The following is a 17,578-nucleotide window of genomic DNA, read 5'->3' on the forward strand; positions in this document are numbered from 1 at the left end:
TCCCAACCACTGCTACCCTTTCATGTCCCTTGACTCTTATAACTGCCATCTGGTTTCTGTACAAATTGTAAATAGCCTTTTGCTCCCTGTATTTTACCCCTGCCACCTTTAGAATTTGGAAGAAAGTATTCCAGTCAAAATTGTCAAAAGCTTTCTCTAAGTCTACAAATGCTAGAAATGTAGGTTTGCCTTTCCTTAATCTTTCTTCTAAGATAAGTCGTAAGATCAGTATTGCCTCACGTGTTCCAATATTTCTACAGAATCCAAACTGATCTTCCCCTAGGTCAGCTTCTACCAGTTTTTCCATTCGTCTGTAAAGAATTCGCGTTAGTATTTTGCAGCTGTGACTTATTAAACTGATAGTTCGGTAGGCAGGGAACCCAGACCCAATTGCAGGTTGCCAATCAAAAGACTTTCAATGTCAACAAAAAACTGACTTTCAATATTTCGTATAAACAGAAAGTGAATTAAAAAATTAAAATAGTGACATAATTTATGAATTAAGAGGTATAAAACTATGTGCAAGACAAGTATTACACTTATAAATTGTGTATACAATTTGGGGCAGACTAATTCACCATACGCAAATACTCTCCAGTATTTCAAAATCACAGCACTAAGTGATTTGCAACAAACTTTAAACATATCGTTAAACCTGTGTGAGACTTTTTCTCACTGACAATCAATCTCACGAAATGATTAAAAAAAAAAAAAAAAAATTGATCACTTAAAACATTTTCACTGTTCATGCAGTGAACTTCAGCATCAGACATGACAGTTTAAATTTCTTCTTTACTACTAAAAAGTATTTGTGACAAGTTACAGGCAGTGCCCACATACAGCACTGAATATACGTGAAAAATTATAATATTGCACAACATGTGGTTCAGGAGGTACAGCATAATAAAGACTGTGATGCATGAAAAGCTAACTTTCGCTTAAAATGGGGCGCAAATTACTCAAAAATGAAAGCAGTTAGCAAATTCCAATGAACTTTAAACATAATTCCAAACTTTTCTGAACCTTTTCTCACTTACATGCTTCTTGTTGTCGTTGTTGTCGTCTTCAGTCCAAAGACTGGTGTGATGCAGCTCCCCATTCTACTCTATCCTGTGCAAGTCTCTTTATCTCCAACTACTGAACCTACATCCTTCTGACTCTGCTTACTGTATTCACCTCTTGCTGTCCCTCTATGATTTTTACCCTCCACACTTCCCTCCATTACCAAATTGGTGACCCCTTGATGCCTCAGAATGTGTCCTACCAATCAATCTCTCTTGCTAATCAAGTTGTGCCACAAATTCCTCTTCTCCCCAATTCTATTCAGTTACATGATCAACCCATCTAATCTTCGGCATTCTTCTGTAGCACTACAAGTTTCTATTCTATTCTCATCTAAACTGTATATTGTCCATGTTTCACTTCCATACATGACTACAAGCAAGCACACCTCACAAACATGTCCCGCTCTCTTTGTCTGCTCACACCGAAAGCTTAATGTGTGACTCTTGTACATGTGGCTATCTGCTACTCAAAGTGTCATCTTTGTGGTGAGTAGCAGTCTGTTGATATTCGAACCTAGAATCCCTACTTCATACTTCATACTTTATTTACTTATTCATTTATTTATTCCATGTGATCTGATGGTACACTTGTGTTGCAGATGTCAGAAAATATCAGTTAACATTGTTAACATAGGCCTATAGTATCCTAATGTATGACATTGTGCAATGTTTTCAATTTAACACAAATAGCAAGATTACTGTTCTAAGTATTCATTTATAGAGCAAAAACAGTGGCACAACAAATATGACTTCACAGCTTTGCTAAATTTTATGTTGTCTTCGATGGACTTAATACTAATGGGAAGATTATTGAACAGTTAGAGGCCCATGTGAAAAGCTCCCTTTTTAAACAGTTGAGTTTTGTATGTAAAACATGAGATTTGTCTTTTTCCTGGTGTTGTGTTCATGTATTTCATTATTTTTTATGACTCTGGTGTCAGTTGGCACTGTGGTTTCTGAAAAATTTTAGAGTCTCGAGAATGTATAGGCAAGGCAGTGTAAGGATTTCCAAATTTCTGAAGATGGGTTTGCAGGAGTCTCTGGGTTTGCTCCCAGTAATAATTCTCATTGCTCTCTTCTGGATTCTGAATGTACTCAGAGCAGTCGGAGAATTTCGCCAGAATATCACATCATATTTTAGGTGGGCTTGTATCGAAGCATAGTGCGCGCTGGTTAATGTTTTCAGGCTAGCACATGATTTCAGTACACTCAATTCGTAACAGTCAGTATTAATTCTGTATGTGTATTCCACTTCAGGTTATCTTGAACCCACAGACCTAGGAATTTGAAAACAGTGTCGGTATCTATTAGCTGGTTATTTACAGTGACAAATGGCTGAGAGGAATTTTCATTTTGTGTTGTGTAAAAGTTAATGGAAGCTGTCGTTTTGGTGTTGATAGTTAATCTGTTGATTTTAGGCCAGTTGCTGAGTTGTTCAGTGGCCAAGTTCACAGCTTTTTGCACAGCCTCTGTATTCTCCCCTTTGAGGAGTACAGTTGTGTCATCAGCAAATATTATTGTTTTGTGTGCATCAACATTCAGGCTCAGTTCATTAATATACAGGAGGAAAAGTAGGGGTGCCAATACTAAGCCCTGTGGAACACCTTGCTTTACAGTTTCTTTACTTGATAGTATTTCGGCTATTGAGTTGCTTGATCTATTAGTATATTTCATGCTGACACTCTGCATCCGATTCGTTAGGAATGTAGCAATCCAATTGTTTGCAATTGAGTGATGTGCATTAAAAATTATGTAGTTGCTTCCTTATTGTTACTATCTCATCCCTGCTATTGTCTCTTTGTTGACAAAATGTACTGGCTGCTTAATATTAAAACATTATTTATAACTTTCAGAGGACTCATAAGTATTCTGTCACATCACTTGCATCAGCTGCATGTGCCGAGCGTGTAGTAGCCCCCTTGACTATTCAGGCTGCATTTTTCCTTGATTGGCTTGTGTGGCATAGCCTAATGCATGCAATTCCATTGTAAATGTTCCAGAGAATCTGAGAGAATGATTTGTGCAGTGCAACCTAGTGAACATGCACCACAAGTCAGTATCAAGATGGGTTCTGAAGCATAACAAACAATAAATTCTGGTTATGTTGTCAATTAACCATTATCTTCAGTGCCTGATCATAGCTTCCCAGCAATCCATGACAGGATACTGAATCATTACAAATATTACCACACACACTACTGCATCCTCATCATCATCATCATCATCATCATCATCATCATCATCATCATCTCCTCCTCCCCCTACTACTACTACTACTACTACTACTACTACTACTATTCTTCATACTGAATAACAAGTGTTTGCTTCAACAGGAATATGAGTGTTTGGAAGCTTTTATTTCCTTCTACAGCTCATTCCTACAACAATCCTTGGCTGTTGTGCTAACAATATAAGACAATGTTATAAATATTTTATCATTCCATTGTGGTGTGTGTGGAAATTTGCATGCTGGATACTAATGGCCAGAGTTATGTCAAAACCTGCCATGATTATTCCCCCCCCCCCCCCCCCCCCCCACTCATCCTCAGTTTAAACCACATGTTATATTTCAGTTGCTAACATGAACCAGAAATCATCCAAAAAAATTCATTAAACAAATATTTCCTTGTTTGGCACTTGCAACTAAGAGATGGATGTCCATGAATCTCACTAGCTGTTAGGCAAGTGTTGTGCACTCAATCAGGGTAGTACAACTGGTTTGTCAATGCTATGGTAGACATTGAAAAGGAATGTTGCTTCAAGGTTTCATTAAAAAAGGTTACCAGTAAACTAACACACATTTTCCTGGGGCTCTTTCTTTCAATTCCTGGAAGATATCTGAGAACACTTCTTTCTGAACCTAGATCAGGTTTAAAAATTATTCTGTAGATTCAATTCCACCTTCTACGTGATGGGAAGTCCAATGAATGTTTTGCCAACAAACTATCAGCAGAAAACATGCTTGAAGAGTATGGGATGCGTGAAATGGAACGTAAACATTTATAGTTAGAAATGACAAAAACTTAATATTGTTGACTGTGAATCCACTGATGGCAACGAAACTGAAGAAACTTATAACTGTGAAGAATTTCTGAGTGACAGTGCCACACTGAATAATGAATTATTTGTGAAAGAAACGCCAAAAATTGAAATTACCTTAACAAACAAATAAAAAGCAGTCATGTATTGGGTGAACAAAAGTGAATGTTGCAGGCTGACAGAAGAGTCCACATAATGGCAACATTAATCGTGCAACTTTGAACTTTTTTATTTTTCGAAAGTCAGACAAAAGTCTTTTTACTTTCAGAAATACCATTTTGTTCAGCTAAACTTTAACAATATTGTTAATGATACAGAAGCAAAAAAAATTTACAACTTCTCATAATTGAATTAATCGTACCACAAAAAAAGACTGGATAAAACTGCATCAAGAAAAATAAAAAATCTCTATATAGAAAGAAGTTGGAAAATGTTGTGATTGAAAATGAAGTGCTTGATGATTTGGTCGTAAGTGCAAAACTTAGGATTGTCAGTTTTAATTATGCCTGTGTTCACAATAAAGATCTGTCCCATTTTGAGAAAGAAATGTGAGCTGGAGGTACACTTTCACAACAACGGGAAAAATAAACAGAAGTGATTGTGCGATCCACAACAACACTCGCACACTTACACACAATAATGCCTACAATCAGTCTGGCAGTTCACCATTATCTGTGCAATGAGTGTGTCTTCAAGAATTGACGAGAAATTTTGTAATGAATTATTAATTGCTGCATTTTGAGCTAATAATGAAGTAGAGATACTTCAGATTCCACCGTGTACAACGAAATTTGACTACAAAACAGAGACTTAGTCAATGGGAGACATTTTGAAGTACAGTAACAGAAAAAATTATTACTAACAACTCTATGACCACGACAATCTGAAATTGGCAAATCATTAATGTACTACTAGTTTTAGTCTCCTTGTTTTCAAAATCTGACTGGCAGCCCTTAAAATATACCAATCCTGTTTTGTATAAAATGACTGCATCCGTTTGCTAATCTTGGAGCTGTCAAATTTTGTCCTTAATTATATGTTAATGGTACATGTAAATTTAAGTGTGGTACACTGTACCAATATTTCACATTTTTTAAATAGTTACAAGGAATAAAATTAATACTGACATGCCAGAAACCTATATTTATTTATGTATATTCCATACCAATTTGGTAGGAACTACAAGGACAAAATAGGTCTGTCTATTGTTGTTGTTGTTGTTGTTGTTGTTGTTGTTGTCGTCGTCGTCATCTTCAGTCCAAAGACTGGTTTGATACAGTCCTACATGCTAGTCGATCCTGTGCAAGTGTTTTCATCTCTGTAACTACCACACACTGCATGTTTTTTAACCCACTTACTAAATTATAGCCTTGGTCTCCCTCTCCAATTTTTATTCGTAAACTTCCATTACCAATTTGAAAATTCCTTGGTACCTCCGAGTGCATCCTATCAATCAATCCACTCTTTTAGTCAAGTTGTGCTACCTAAAATTCCCCCCCCCCCCCCCCAATCTAATTCAGTACCTCCTCATTTGTTATTCAGTTCACACATCTAATCTTTAGCATATCAGAATATCCTATTATTTTGTTGCATGGACTGTTCACCATCTATGCTTCACTTTCAGACAAGGCTGCACTCCAAATAAACACCTTCAGAAAGGACTTCCTAACACTTAAATTGATATTAGATATTAACAAATTCAGCTTTCTCACAAATGCTGTTCTCGCTATACCCAGTCTGCATTTTAAATCCTCCCTACATGGTCCATCATCAGTTATTTTGCAGCCCAAATAGCAGAACTCTTCTACTACTTGTAGCGTAACGTGGTCCGATTACTTTTGTGGGGGCCAGTTTTGATTTTAGTATTAAGACTACCGAAGTTTTTGGTGGTTCTGGTTGGTTGACAGTAGTGTTTGTTCGCACTGGTGATGCTTCATTGGGTGGACTTGAAGCATTCCCCGAGAGAGACATTATTGCATTCAGGACATGACTCTCCATTACCCTTTTTTTACTTTTGTTGATGTTCATCTTATAATCTCTTTTCAACACACAATCCAATCCATTCAACTGTCCTAATTCCATTGCCATCTCTGAAAGAATGACCATGTCATGGACACATACTCTAACTACCATTAAAGCTAACAGCAGAGGTGGCTCAGTCTTCACACATGACTGCACCACCCTCAGGTATCATTGTCACTACACATTGTTATTTTGGTCTCAGTACTTGCTATACCTTTGTTGATTTGAATTACTTGTTGGAGTTGCTATTCTGCCATTCCATCTTCTTCTTATCAGTGTTGTTGTCTGCCTTTGCCAACTCAGTGACTTGCTGGAGGAGCTGACCTCTGGGAAGATCAATAGAAATACGTGAGGCAATGCTCAGTGTAGAACTTAACCCTGGAGATAGGTTGAGGAAACTCAAACACGTAGCATTTGCAGATGCAGAGAAAACTATGAATTTCTGAAGATAAAAAGGATAAAAGACAGCGAGGGAAAGGTTATTTGCAACTTGTGCACAAACCAGTCTCTAATTATAAGCATCAAGGGCCTGAAAGGGAAGTTGTATTTGAGAATGGAGCAAGATAGTATTGTAGACTATCCGTGATGTTATTCAATCAATAAAGGAAGCAAAGGAGATGCCGCACTACAAGTAGTAGAAGAGTTCTGCTATCTGGGCAGCAGAATATTGTGGTCACATTGTGTGGTTCAGCACACAGTCATTCGCACTCCACACTCTCTTCTTTCCATTAATTCCAGAAAATAAGATTCTCGTAGCAGTAAACCATGCAGGTACTAAAAGCCGTGATTTGGTGAATCCAGTCCTCCTGTTCCATTCAAACTTACTCCCATACTGATAATCATACCTTTGATGTCTATGAAGCACATTGGAATTTCCTTTCACATTTACATTTTAGTTGCTGGCTCTTTACTGACTGTTTTATGTAGCAATGAACTTGCTGTTCATGTAAAATATAAGGGTGTTAGGCCTATGTGGATGCAATCTCTGTGCAATTATAATCACTTATTGCATGTATATTCCTCAATACGGACACCAAATTTGGATTCATATGGACTATTCACTCTGGAAGATACCCTTTCAGGAATGTGAAGTATTTGGGGCTGGGAAAACATACAACATAGTGCAATGACATTAAGATGAGTGTGACATTACTAATGTAGCTATTTGGATTAATTAAAATTGATTTGCCGATACATACTAACTAAAAAGTTTACCAGAGCATTCCTGCATAAATGGTGTGTTACTTCAGATTTACAAATTCACCATAAATTCATAAAAATTAAGATTTTTTTTCCCTTTCACATTAACAGAAATTGCCAGTGTCTAGATACTACTGTAAAAAATGGGGTAGGGGGGGGGGGGGGGGGGGGGGGGGAGGGTCTTCCAGAGTGAAGACTGAAGTGAAGTACAATACTCAAATATTTAAATAAAATCCAGCAATAGGAACTCCATGTACGAATATTAACATTGTAGGAAATTATAGATTGCACCTACCTTGAAGGGGAAGGGATAATAGTGTACAGACAGGGGAAGAGAGAAACACTCTCTGGTGGAGTTTGCAAAGACGAGAATGCCAACAGGCAGAGCTTCAGGAGGTTGTGGGGAAGGGAAGTGGGGTACAAAGGAACAAAAACGTAAAGGAACGGCGACAGACGGGCAGGTGCGTTGGGAGAGGGCGGCAAACAAAGAGGTGTGGGAGATGAAATGGGGAGGAGATGACAGGACAGAGAGGGTGGAAATACCATTCCCAATCCCAAGTCCTTGCCACAAGGATCATATCCTTGTGGAAGACCCAGATGCAAGATCTGCCCAATCCACCAACCCAGCACTTCCTATTCCAGTGCTGTCACAGGTTTATCTTACCCCATCAGGAGCCAGGCCACCTGTGACAGCAGCCATGCCATTTACCAGCTCTGCTGCAATCACTGCACAACCCTTCATATTGGTATGACTACCAATCAACTGTCTACCATGAAGAATGGCCACTGCTAAAATGTGGTCACGAACAAAGTAGATGACCCTGTGGCATAACATGTAGCTGAGCATAACATGCTTGATTTCAATGGCTTATTTACTACCAAAGCCCTCTGGATCCCCCCCCCCCCCCCCCTCAAACACAAGCTTTTCTGAACTGTGCAAATGGGAGGTTGCCTTACAACACATTCTCCACTCCCATAATTATGCCGGCCTCAACCCATGGTAACATATTCCACCAACACCCTCCATACAACATCTTCCACCCCCATCTCCTCCCCAATGTCATCTCTCACGCTCTCTGTCTGTCTCCTTCTGTCAACGCACCCGTCAATCTTTCCCCAATCCTCTCCTCTGTTTTGCTCCTTTTTTCCTCACCTCCCTGTCCCACAACCTTTTGACACTGCACTTACTGGCATTCTAGTCCCTGCATACTCTGAAATACAGTGTTGTTCTCTCTCCCCACCCATACACTACTACCCCTTCCCCTTCCCCGCCCCCTCCAGACTTCTGCTTCCATTCCATGTGACAGTTTAAATTCTGGCTGAAGCTGCCAAAGTTGGCAGTCATGTGAGCAAGAAATGTGCCTACTTCTGTGTATAAATGGTGTGTGTTTTTCTGTTTCTAGTTGGTGATGAAGGCTGCCGCCAAAAGCTTTATGTGAGCGTCTTTTAATTGTGTAATTTAACACGTTGCTTTACGGGATGTAGCAGTCTATCTTTTCCCACATTGTTTAACAAAATTCAGTCATGGAAGAAACAATTACACTTTAAAATCCTGAGGACTGTACAGCAGTATTTACAGAACAAAATTAAAATGGAGTACATCCCATTCATGGGTGCAACATTACCAGAATGATGTGAAGCTGCACTAATGAAAATGTAATGTCCATGCAACAACAGAGGAATATGGCAGCAAGAAGACTTACAAACCAAGGAATATAAACACATGTGGGAGATGAGAAACCTGTATACTAAGAATTCAATACAGTTGTTGATGAATGTGCAGGAAATTGGAGGCAAAATGAAAATTGTACTGATGAAAGATGTATCACTTTAAAATCTGAGACTTCAAACTGATTTCTAATGCTGATTTAATACCACATTCTATTTGTCAATTATTTTATTTATTGCACAATATCATAGAAGAAACCACAACTGTTACTACATTAGCAATTATTTCCTATTTTAACTTTAACAGTGCTTTTGTTGGATTCTATAACATACACATTAACTTACTATTTTAGTAGATAGTTTTGTTGGCAAGGTATTTTCTAAAACTGTTGCAGCTCCCTCTCCAAGTTTATCAGGGGAAGTTGGCCTTGTGTCTTTTGCTGCTTCCTCTAATTCTTTCTGCAGTTTAGCTTGTCTTTTCCTGTAATGAAGAGCACAACCATTTGTTCCACACTTCACTTCAAACTCATTGATATTAGTGAATTCCTAAAGAAATCTTACCACTTACCTGGCAGAGTGTACAGTTATGACAAATAATACAGAGCATCAACTTCTGGCTTTGAGCTCTCTATATAATGCCTCTTTTGCAGGGGGAGGGGGGGAACAAATAGGGCAAGGTGTCAGTGGAATAAATTACATTTCAATTTGTTTGTAGACATTACCATCACTAGATAAGGAACATTAGCTCAAATGCAAAAAGAATTGTGCAAGGAATCATTCATGGTTTTACTGAAGGATCAATGCTGTAGATTTTACTTAAGTGATTTTGGGATACTGGAAAATACCTGCATCAGTATAGTTGGATGTGGATTTGAATCCCACTTCCTAATATTAGTCAGCATCTTCACCACTCTGTAACTTCTTTAGTAGGTGAGAAGAAGTTGCTTATAACATGACTATTACTGGGTGGTTACTCAGACTTGGGAGAGGAAAAAAAATTCCCCATGAATTCCAGGCATCTGGAGGAAGATGCCATAAGAAGCTCCTGATAAATTAATAGTTAAAGGGAACACAGGATTCCCTCAGATTATACAAAATTCCTGACATTCCCTGATTTTTGCAGGTAAAATGTAATTTCTTGAGAATTCCAGTTTTACAGAAGAATTGCCACCTTGATATTACACAAGGAATGATTGTTAACATATGATTTGACTACCAAAGCAATAAAATAGACTGGAATGTTTCACAAGAATTTAAGTGTGGCATTCAAGTAACATTAGAAAGAAACAGAAAACCTACACTGGTAAGTCTATATGAGTATTTATGCCATGCATGCTCATTGAATAGATGCTATTTTTAATAATACAGAATCTCTCATTTATCAATTTGCCAATTTGCAAATCTGCATGGATAAAATAAATTAACACAGAATGAACAATTCCATTATGTTCAAGGTGCATGAAATATACGCACTTAAGAAAGTACTGGGCAGAAAGCAGAAAAAGAAAATAATATGAAAAGCTTTATGAACTGCCAAACTATCATAAATAGAAATAGAAAGAATAGAAAAAATAGAAAGAAACTTCCACATAGGAAATATATAATTCCTATTAAGTGGAAGGCCAGAGACTATTTGAAAGAGGTGCAACGAACTTCAGCTTTTTGCCTATGAATTTACCGATTGCTCAATGCCTCCACTATACAGTGATTATCTTTACTCAGTTGCCTCTAAAACGTAGAACAATTTTTCCCCCCTTCTGTGATTTGGATGTCAGGTATTATCTGATATGATTATTCATAGGTTGTAGTTGCAATTATATGAAGAGATTGTGTAAATGTGGGACATTGCTGGCAAGGCTAATAACTCTAATGTCCTGTGTCATTAAAGAAGGAACAAATACTTGGATTGAAGAAAGGATGGGGAAGAAAATCCGCCATGCGCTTTCCAAGGGAAACATCCTTGCATTTGCTTAAGCAATTTAGGGAAATCACAGGAAAACCTTAATTTGAATGCAAATATTTGAATCATTAACTGCTGTCTTCATGACTGAGTCGTATCTTGACATTGTGCCCTCTTTTTCAGAGGGGGGATGCTGGTGAAGTTCCCATTTGAGACCTAATTTGTTCCTGTATGATAAATGTTGTACAACACTTTATTCATGATATATTTTTATAGCAGCAACAAAGTTAGATATCAGGTCAGAAATTTCATTAGAACAGGTTCAACTGAAAACGAAGGCACCTACATAATTGTCCAGGCTCAGTCAGTATCTTTCAAGCTCAGATTATAGCTGCATCCTTGTATGCATGGTGTTTGTGGCATAATAAGCACTGACTCCCTTAAAATGTCCTTACAATTGATGGTAGCATCAGGACAAACACATTAGCACAGCATCCTCCTCTAAACAATCAAATATGTGGAAGTGTATTTCACAGTACAATGAGATATTTTGACAACAAGGATTCATTATTTATCATAGTAAAACAATGCAGCCAAAATGATTTGTCTGTACTTTTTTAGCTTTTTAACATGTCAATGATTATAAATATTGTTTCAGCCTACACAAGGAGTACATTGCTCCACTAATTAGCCACTCAGAACTGCAGTTCTACAATTAGTGCTAATCTAAGATCTTTACCAAGCTGTTCAGGAATATACTAAATTTTACATAACTGTAGAGACTGTTTTCCAGTTAGTTGGAACAATAACAACAGTCATTTTTTGTTAATCCTCATAAGTCACGGATACATTTACATGAAAAAACACCATGTCACAAGAAAGTTAGTTAAACAGTACACATAAGCTATCAACTTATAATGTGCAAAGTATAGTTATAAGCACGGTAAAGCTGGGCAAAAATATTAGATCTCTTCAAGTGAGGTTGTATCTGACTGGCAATACAAAAAGCATCAGTAATTTGGACAGGCGAGTGTCCAGTAAGATAGCTCTTGTTAATAAACTTCAAACAGCTGCATAAATAACAGTTCAACAGTAAGTATGCCCTATAAGAAAAATTAAGTTTTCTGTTTGCCACATTTTCCCTCCCCACTGCAGTAGAAAGACATCCATAAGTAGACAGAGCATTGTGTTAAAACCAAATATGATTACTTTATCCCATCCAAGTGACCAGAAGGTGGTGTGCTACAGCTATCCAGCTAGTTTCACTATTGTTTACTGACTCTCACCTGCAGTCAATCTTAAGCTCACACACATGACTGTCTCTAGTGTGAGGTGATAGCCTGCAAGAGTATGATAAACTGTGAACCAATTAGTCCTGTAAATGCTTCCTCCTGGCATTAATTGTTGCTCACTTGCCCTAAATTCAATGTGCCACAGTTACCAAAAGAATCATTAATCTTTCAATTCTGTAGTAGCAGAGAGCTTAATTTACAGGTATTTTTCAATAGTTCTCAGTTTTATTTTGTCAGAAACTATATTTTATTTATTTTTGTGAAGTGTGCAATTTTACATAGCCAAACATTTAAAGTAAGCTGTCAATCTTGGTACCACTATGAAATATTATCAAAATATGTTTTGGAAAGTAAAATTATGACACTTATGAACAACTGTAGAAAATGAAGCTAGGCAAGCACCAATATGATACCCAGGAGCATGAGGGTGTGATGCGCCAAAATTTAGGTGTTTGGTGTCACAAGAGTAGTAGTCGCTCCATCTTAGATACATCTAGCCTTTAATGGATGTTATATCCAGTCATCCACTGGCTACTTCCAGAATAATGCCTATACTCTGCAGGTTTGCCTATCCTTGGTCCACAAGTGTTCCTCCACCAGGATCATTGACAAATCACACAGGAATCACATGTTGTAGGCATGGTATCATTTGCAAACAATTTGTTTGCACACCAGTTGTTCCAGGTGCCACCAGCTACAATCCCCAGCAGTGCGGACATCAGCAGACAGTGGCATTGCTATCACGGGACTAGTTTTCTCCATGGGTCATGTGATCATCAAATTCCTTTGGGTATTCTTCCACCTGCTGGGTACTTAAGGCATGGCAATCCTCTAACAGGCAGCAATTGCTTGTCCCCTCACTTCTAGGCCAGGAGCCGACTGTGCCAGCAGCCCATCAGTCGGATTGCACCACGACCAATCTTAAGGCTCACATCTACAACTGCACTACATCACACTGAGCCGCCATCTTGCCACAATGCATGCACACAGTCTGCACATTGAGTTCTCTCTGGCCCCATGTCATTTCCTCACTGTGGTACCTCTGAGTTGAGCCATCTTCACACTGAGGTATCACCACAACGTGCTTGCTGTCTTCGTGCCACACCTTGTCTGCATTGAGCCATCTCCGTGGTACACGGTGTTTGCATCACAGCCTCGTAATGCAACTCAATGCACTACAAAACCAAGAAGCCATTCCGTACTGCTCTACAGATGTAATTCTGTCTCCACACTTCTCTCTCTTACTGTCGGGCCATTTCTGTGCCTCAGCATTGTAAAATTATTCATTGCACTGCACTTCAAGTCCAACAAACTGCACTGGGCTACACTACACACATTACTCAGTATCCACCAGGGACTGGTACCTCCTCAGCAGACTTCCTTTATTTTACTCTCAGTAATCATTCACGATCTTTAGGTTGTCATGGAAAAACATGCATGCTGTTAATACAGGTGCACGTAACTGCAAAAGGTAGAAGCCTTCAGTTATTGTGCTCTATACTTGCCACCATGCAAGGACATAAAACTGGCAACAAGGCTACGTACAGATCCACATGCCTCTTCCCATCTGCTCTGTTGTACAGACAGTAATGAGGCTGTTTACAAATCCACAATCTCCTCATTTTTCACATTGTTGGCAATGAGCTGGTCCAGCTCATTCACTGTAACATAGTACCAGTTGGAGGTATGGCTGTCACCCCCATGCGTGTCACCTTGCCCAACACTGGCATCATGTGCACCGTCATCTGGCATGGTCACTTGGTTGGTGTCATGAGCACATGGAGTTGTCTTCACTGTCGTGATGAATGTGTGCTGTCACAGCTATTCTCCATGAACTACAACTCGCCAGACCATACTGTGTCATCCATCAGTGACCCTGCCCTCATTGACCAATGACATCCGCTGTTACCAGATATCCATTTCTCCCAACAGCAGATGCCTTTGGTCGACCCAAGCTCAACCAGCAGCCAAAGCCTGCTGTCCCAGTACACTTGACCTCCCTCCACTGTCTTCAACTGGTCCATCAGTGCACCCAGAAGCTCCCAACGCTGCCGCCTCACCAATCGAGCCCAACTCTGCCCCTTGCTTCAGGACATCACAGGAGGGGTCGACAACTCTCTCTTGGGGATAGCGCAGCCCTCTGAGCCTCTTCTTATGGATAACATACTTCCTTTCTGTGATGTAGATCCTTCTGCCCGCTCCCTACATATGCCAGGGTGCTGCCCTTAATGCTGTCTCTGAAATGTGGTGATGCCTTTCCTGCCCAGCCAGCTTCTCTGTCATGTGCTTGCTACTCATGTTGCAGTGACATCCTTCCCACCGTACCTGACCTGCAGTGATTCTTTTCTGCCTGGTCAGCTTTTGCACGCTCTTACGTATGCTGTGGCAATGCCGTCCCTCTGCCCTGGGGTAACCATCCAGTCTGCATCTTCATGTGCTTCTTATCCGTGCTGCACTGACATCTTTTGCCAACATGGGCCTCACTTGCTGCCAGTTTTTCTGTGCTCCAACACTTGCTGCAGTCATCATGTTGCCCCTGGCTTGATGCCTTTTCTACCCTGCCGGCTTCTCTGTAGCGGGCTTTCTACACATGTTGCAGCAATGCCCTTCCCACCAACCCCACTCTGCAGTGACATATCTTTGCCTGGCCAGTTTATCCAGGCTCTTATGCACCTTCCAGCCACCATGGGCCAACCCCTCAGATTGTGTCTTTGCACACTTCTTCTGCATGATGCGACAATACCTTACTGTCAGCCCAAGCCTTACTTCCAGTCAGTTTATCCATGCTCTGATGCATGCTGTGGCAATGTCCTTCTGCTGCTCCTGGTTACTCTTTGGGCTGCATATTCATGTGCTTCCTTGCATGCCACAGTAATGCTTTTCCTGCTGCAGTGATACTTTTCCCACCACCCTGAGCCCTCCATCACTAGCTCTAGTGTGTGCTGCAGTGACACTCTTCCTGCCATCCCGGAACATCCTTTGGACCACCCCTTCTGTGCTTCTACGTGCACAGTGGTAAAGCTCTTCCACCATCTGGACCCTCATTTAGGCTGCAACTTCTGTGATCCAATGCACATTGCAGTGACACTTTTCCTGCCACCCCAGGACTCTCACCCCGCCTGCTACATTGCAGTAAGTCACGCTTCTCACACATCATCACGACCCTACAGAGCCCCTGACTATGCAATGATCAACTTAATCTCACAGTGCTGCTTGCACCTGTTGATGTCACACCTGTCATTGGCTCCGTCGGTCTTCCAGCACACACACTGGTTGAGAATTCAGCACCCCCATTTCTATCGCCCTTCAGCCATTGACATCTTCTACCTCATGCCATGGCTCCAGCTTGTCATCAGGCTCGACTCCAGTAGCCCGAAGTGTCAGGATGGCCAAATAGTCTAAGGCACCAAACCAAAAATAATCCAGTAGCCCACACTGGATCCACCTCCATCAGACCACCTTCGGTCAGCGAACGCCACCGAGCCCACCCCCACCCTCTTGCCCTCCCAACATACATCGCATTACATGGGGATTGCCGTGCATGACCCTTCACCCTCTGTCAAGATGGTTGCATCATCACAAGGGTTGAGGTGTTGGCATATATTATACCGAGCCATCCACCAGCTACTTCTGGCATAACACTTGTGCCCTGCATGTATGCCTATCCTTGGCCCACAAGTGCTGTTCCACCGACACTATTTATTAATCATGTGGGCATTGTATGTTGTAGATCCAATCTGTTTAGACACCAATTGCTCCAGTCACCACCAGAAGATGCCAGCCTTGTTCTAGAGCAGCACTGGTATTGTGGAACGAGTTTCCTCTGTGGGTCATGTAACTGTCAAACTCCCATGGATATTCTTTCAATTGCTCTTACCTTGGTACTTGAGATGCAGCAATTCTCTAGCAGGCAGCTTATGTTCCATGCCTGGAGTTGGCTGCACTAGCAGCTTGTTACAGGGAACTGCATCAAGACAAGCCCTGAGGCTATCATCTACGGTGGCATGCCGAAGAACATCGAGCCGCAACTGTGCCACACTGTCTTCACACTTAGCTATCTCCATGCTGTGTTGTTTCCACACTGACTCCGTTTTGAGCAATCTCTGTATTAGGCTATTCCTGCACTGTACTGTCTTTGTGCCCTGCTGTCTTTGTGCTGAACCATCTCAGCATCAAGCTATCTCTACACCACACTGTCTCTGCATCATGATGTCCCACACCACTCAATCTCCATACTGTGGCGTCTTTACATAGCTGTCTCTGCAGCGAGACATTGTAGCACTACATATTGTACCACACTGCAAGCCCATGTGATGCACTGCACTGCACTGCACTGCACATCTGTGGGCATTCTCAGTTACTGCACTGTGTCCTCGCCACCATGTGAGAACGTAAAAAGAGGAATAATAATTAATTTTGTCATTATCGATTAATTCAAAGTTTTCATGTTTTACACACACATTGTGATTTAATATGTAAAATTTCATATGCAGAGAAATTACAAGGAAGGGAGAAGCTTCAGAAATGCCAACTTTTTAGTATATATAAAAAAATCTTGTTAGCACATAACCAGAAATTTAAAGAGTTATCTCTGGTTAACATCAGTGAATTATGGCTATGTTTTTATTCTGTAAATCTCTGCCTTTCATGATGTTCATTCAATAATACTGGCAAAGAGGATTTACTTACTAATGACTTGTGGTATGGTAGAATGTTGTCTCATCAAAAGTATACAGACACACATTTGTGGACATTAATAAGGGGTATGATTGCTTGAACTCTACTGGAAACACGTTCAAAGACGAATCTGAATATCTGTGGGGGCATGGCACGCCATTTTGCCTCAAGAGCAGAAACCAGAGAAGATACAGATGTTAATGCTGTGGTCTAGAGTGAAGTCGATAATACAACTAATTACACATGTGGTCCATTGGGTTCAGGTAAGGACTCTGGGCAGGGTAGTCCATGTCAGGAATGTTATTTTCCACAAACCATTGTCAGATGATGCTTCTTGTATGCCAGACTATATCCTAAACACAAAGAACAATCCCATACTGTAATAAAACCACCTCAGTATTTCACTGATGGCACTACACATGATGACAGGTAACATTCTCCTAGCATTCACAAACACCAACCCATCCATCTGATTGCCACAGGTTACTGCACAATTTGTCAATCCAAATCGTGAAATTCCAATCACCCACTGCCATGCGGTGTCATTTTTTAGAATCCTCAAGTGTGACATAGCACTGCCTACAGAAATGTGTGACTTCTGAGGAGCTACTTGACCAATGCACTCAATTTTTTGAACTCCCTACTCACAGTCATTGTGTTAGTTGGTCTGCTTGTAGCACTTTGGAACTCATGAGCATTTCATTCTTGCATTTTCA

At 40.3% G+C, this 17,578-nt stretch overlaps 1 protein-coding gene across 4 annotated transcripts in view; it reads right to left on the reverse strand.

Moving 5' to 3' along the window:
• LOC126277975 (autophagy-related protein 16-1-like) overlaps positions 1–17,578 on the reverse strand; it is an 865,117-nt gene that overhangs the window by 778,982 nt on the left and 68,557 nt on the right. For all 4 annotated transcript variants that reach the window (XM_049977631.1, XM_049977633.1, XM_049977632.1 and 1 more), the window contains one exon: positions 9,339–9,474. In XM_049977631.1, coding sequence (XP_049833588.1) covers positions 9,339–9,474 — 136 coding nt within the window. The remainder of the gene's footprint in view (positions 1–9,338; positions 9,475–17,578) is intronic.

This window comes from Schistocerca gregaria, chromosome 6, assembly GCF_023897955.1.
Source record: "Schistocerca gregaria isolate iqSchGreg1 chromosome 6, iqSchGreg1.2, whole genome shotgun sequence".
Classification (NCBI taxonomy): Eukaryota; Metazoa; Arthropoda; class Insecta; order Orthoptera; family Acrididae; genus Schistocerca; species Schistocerca gregaria.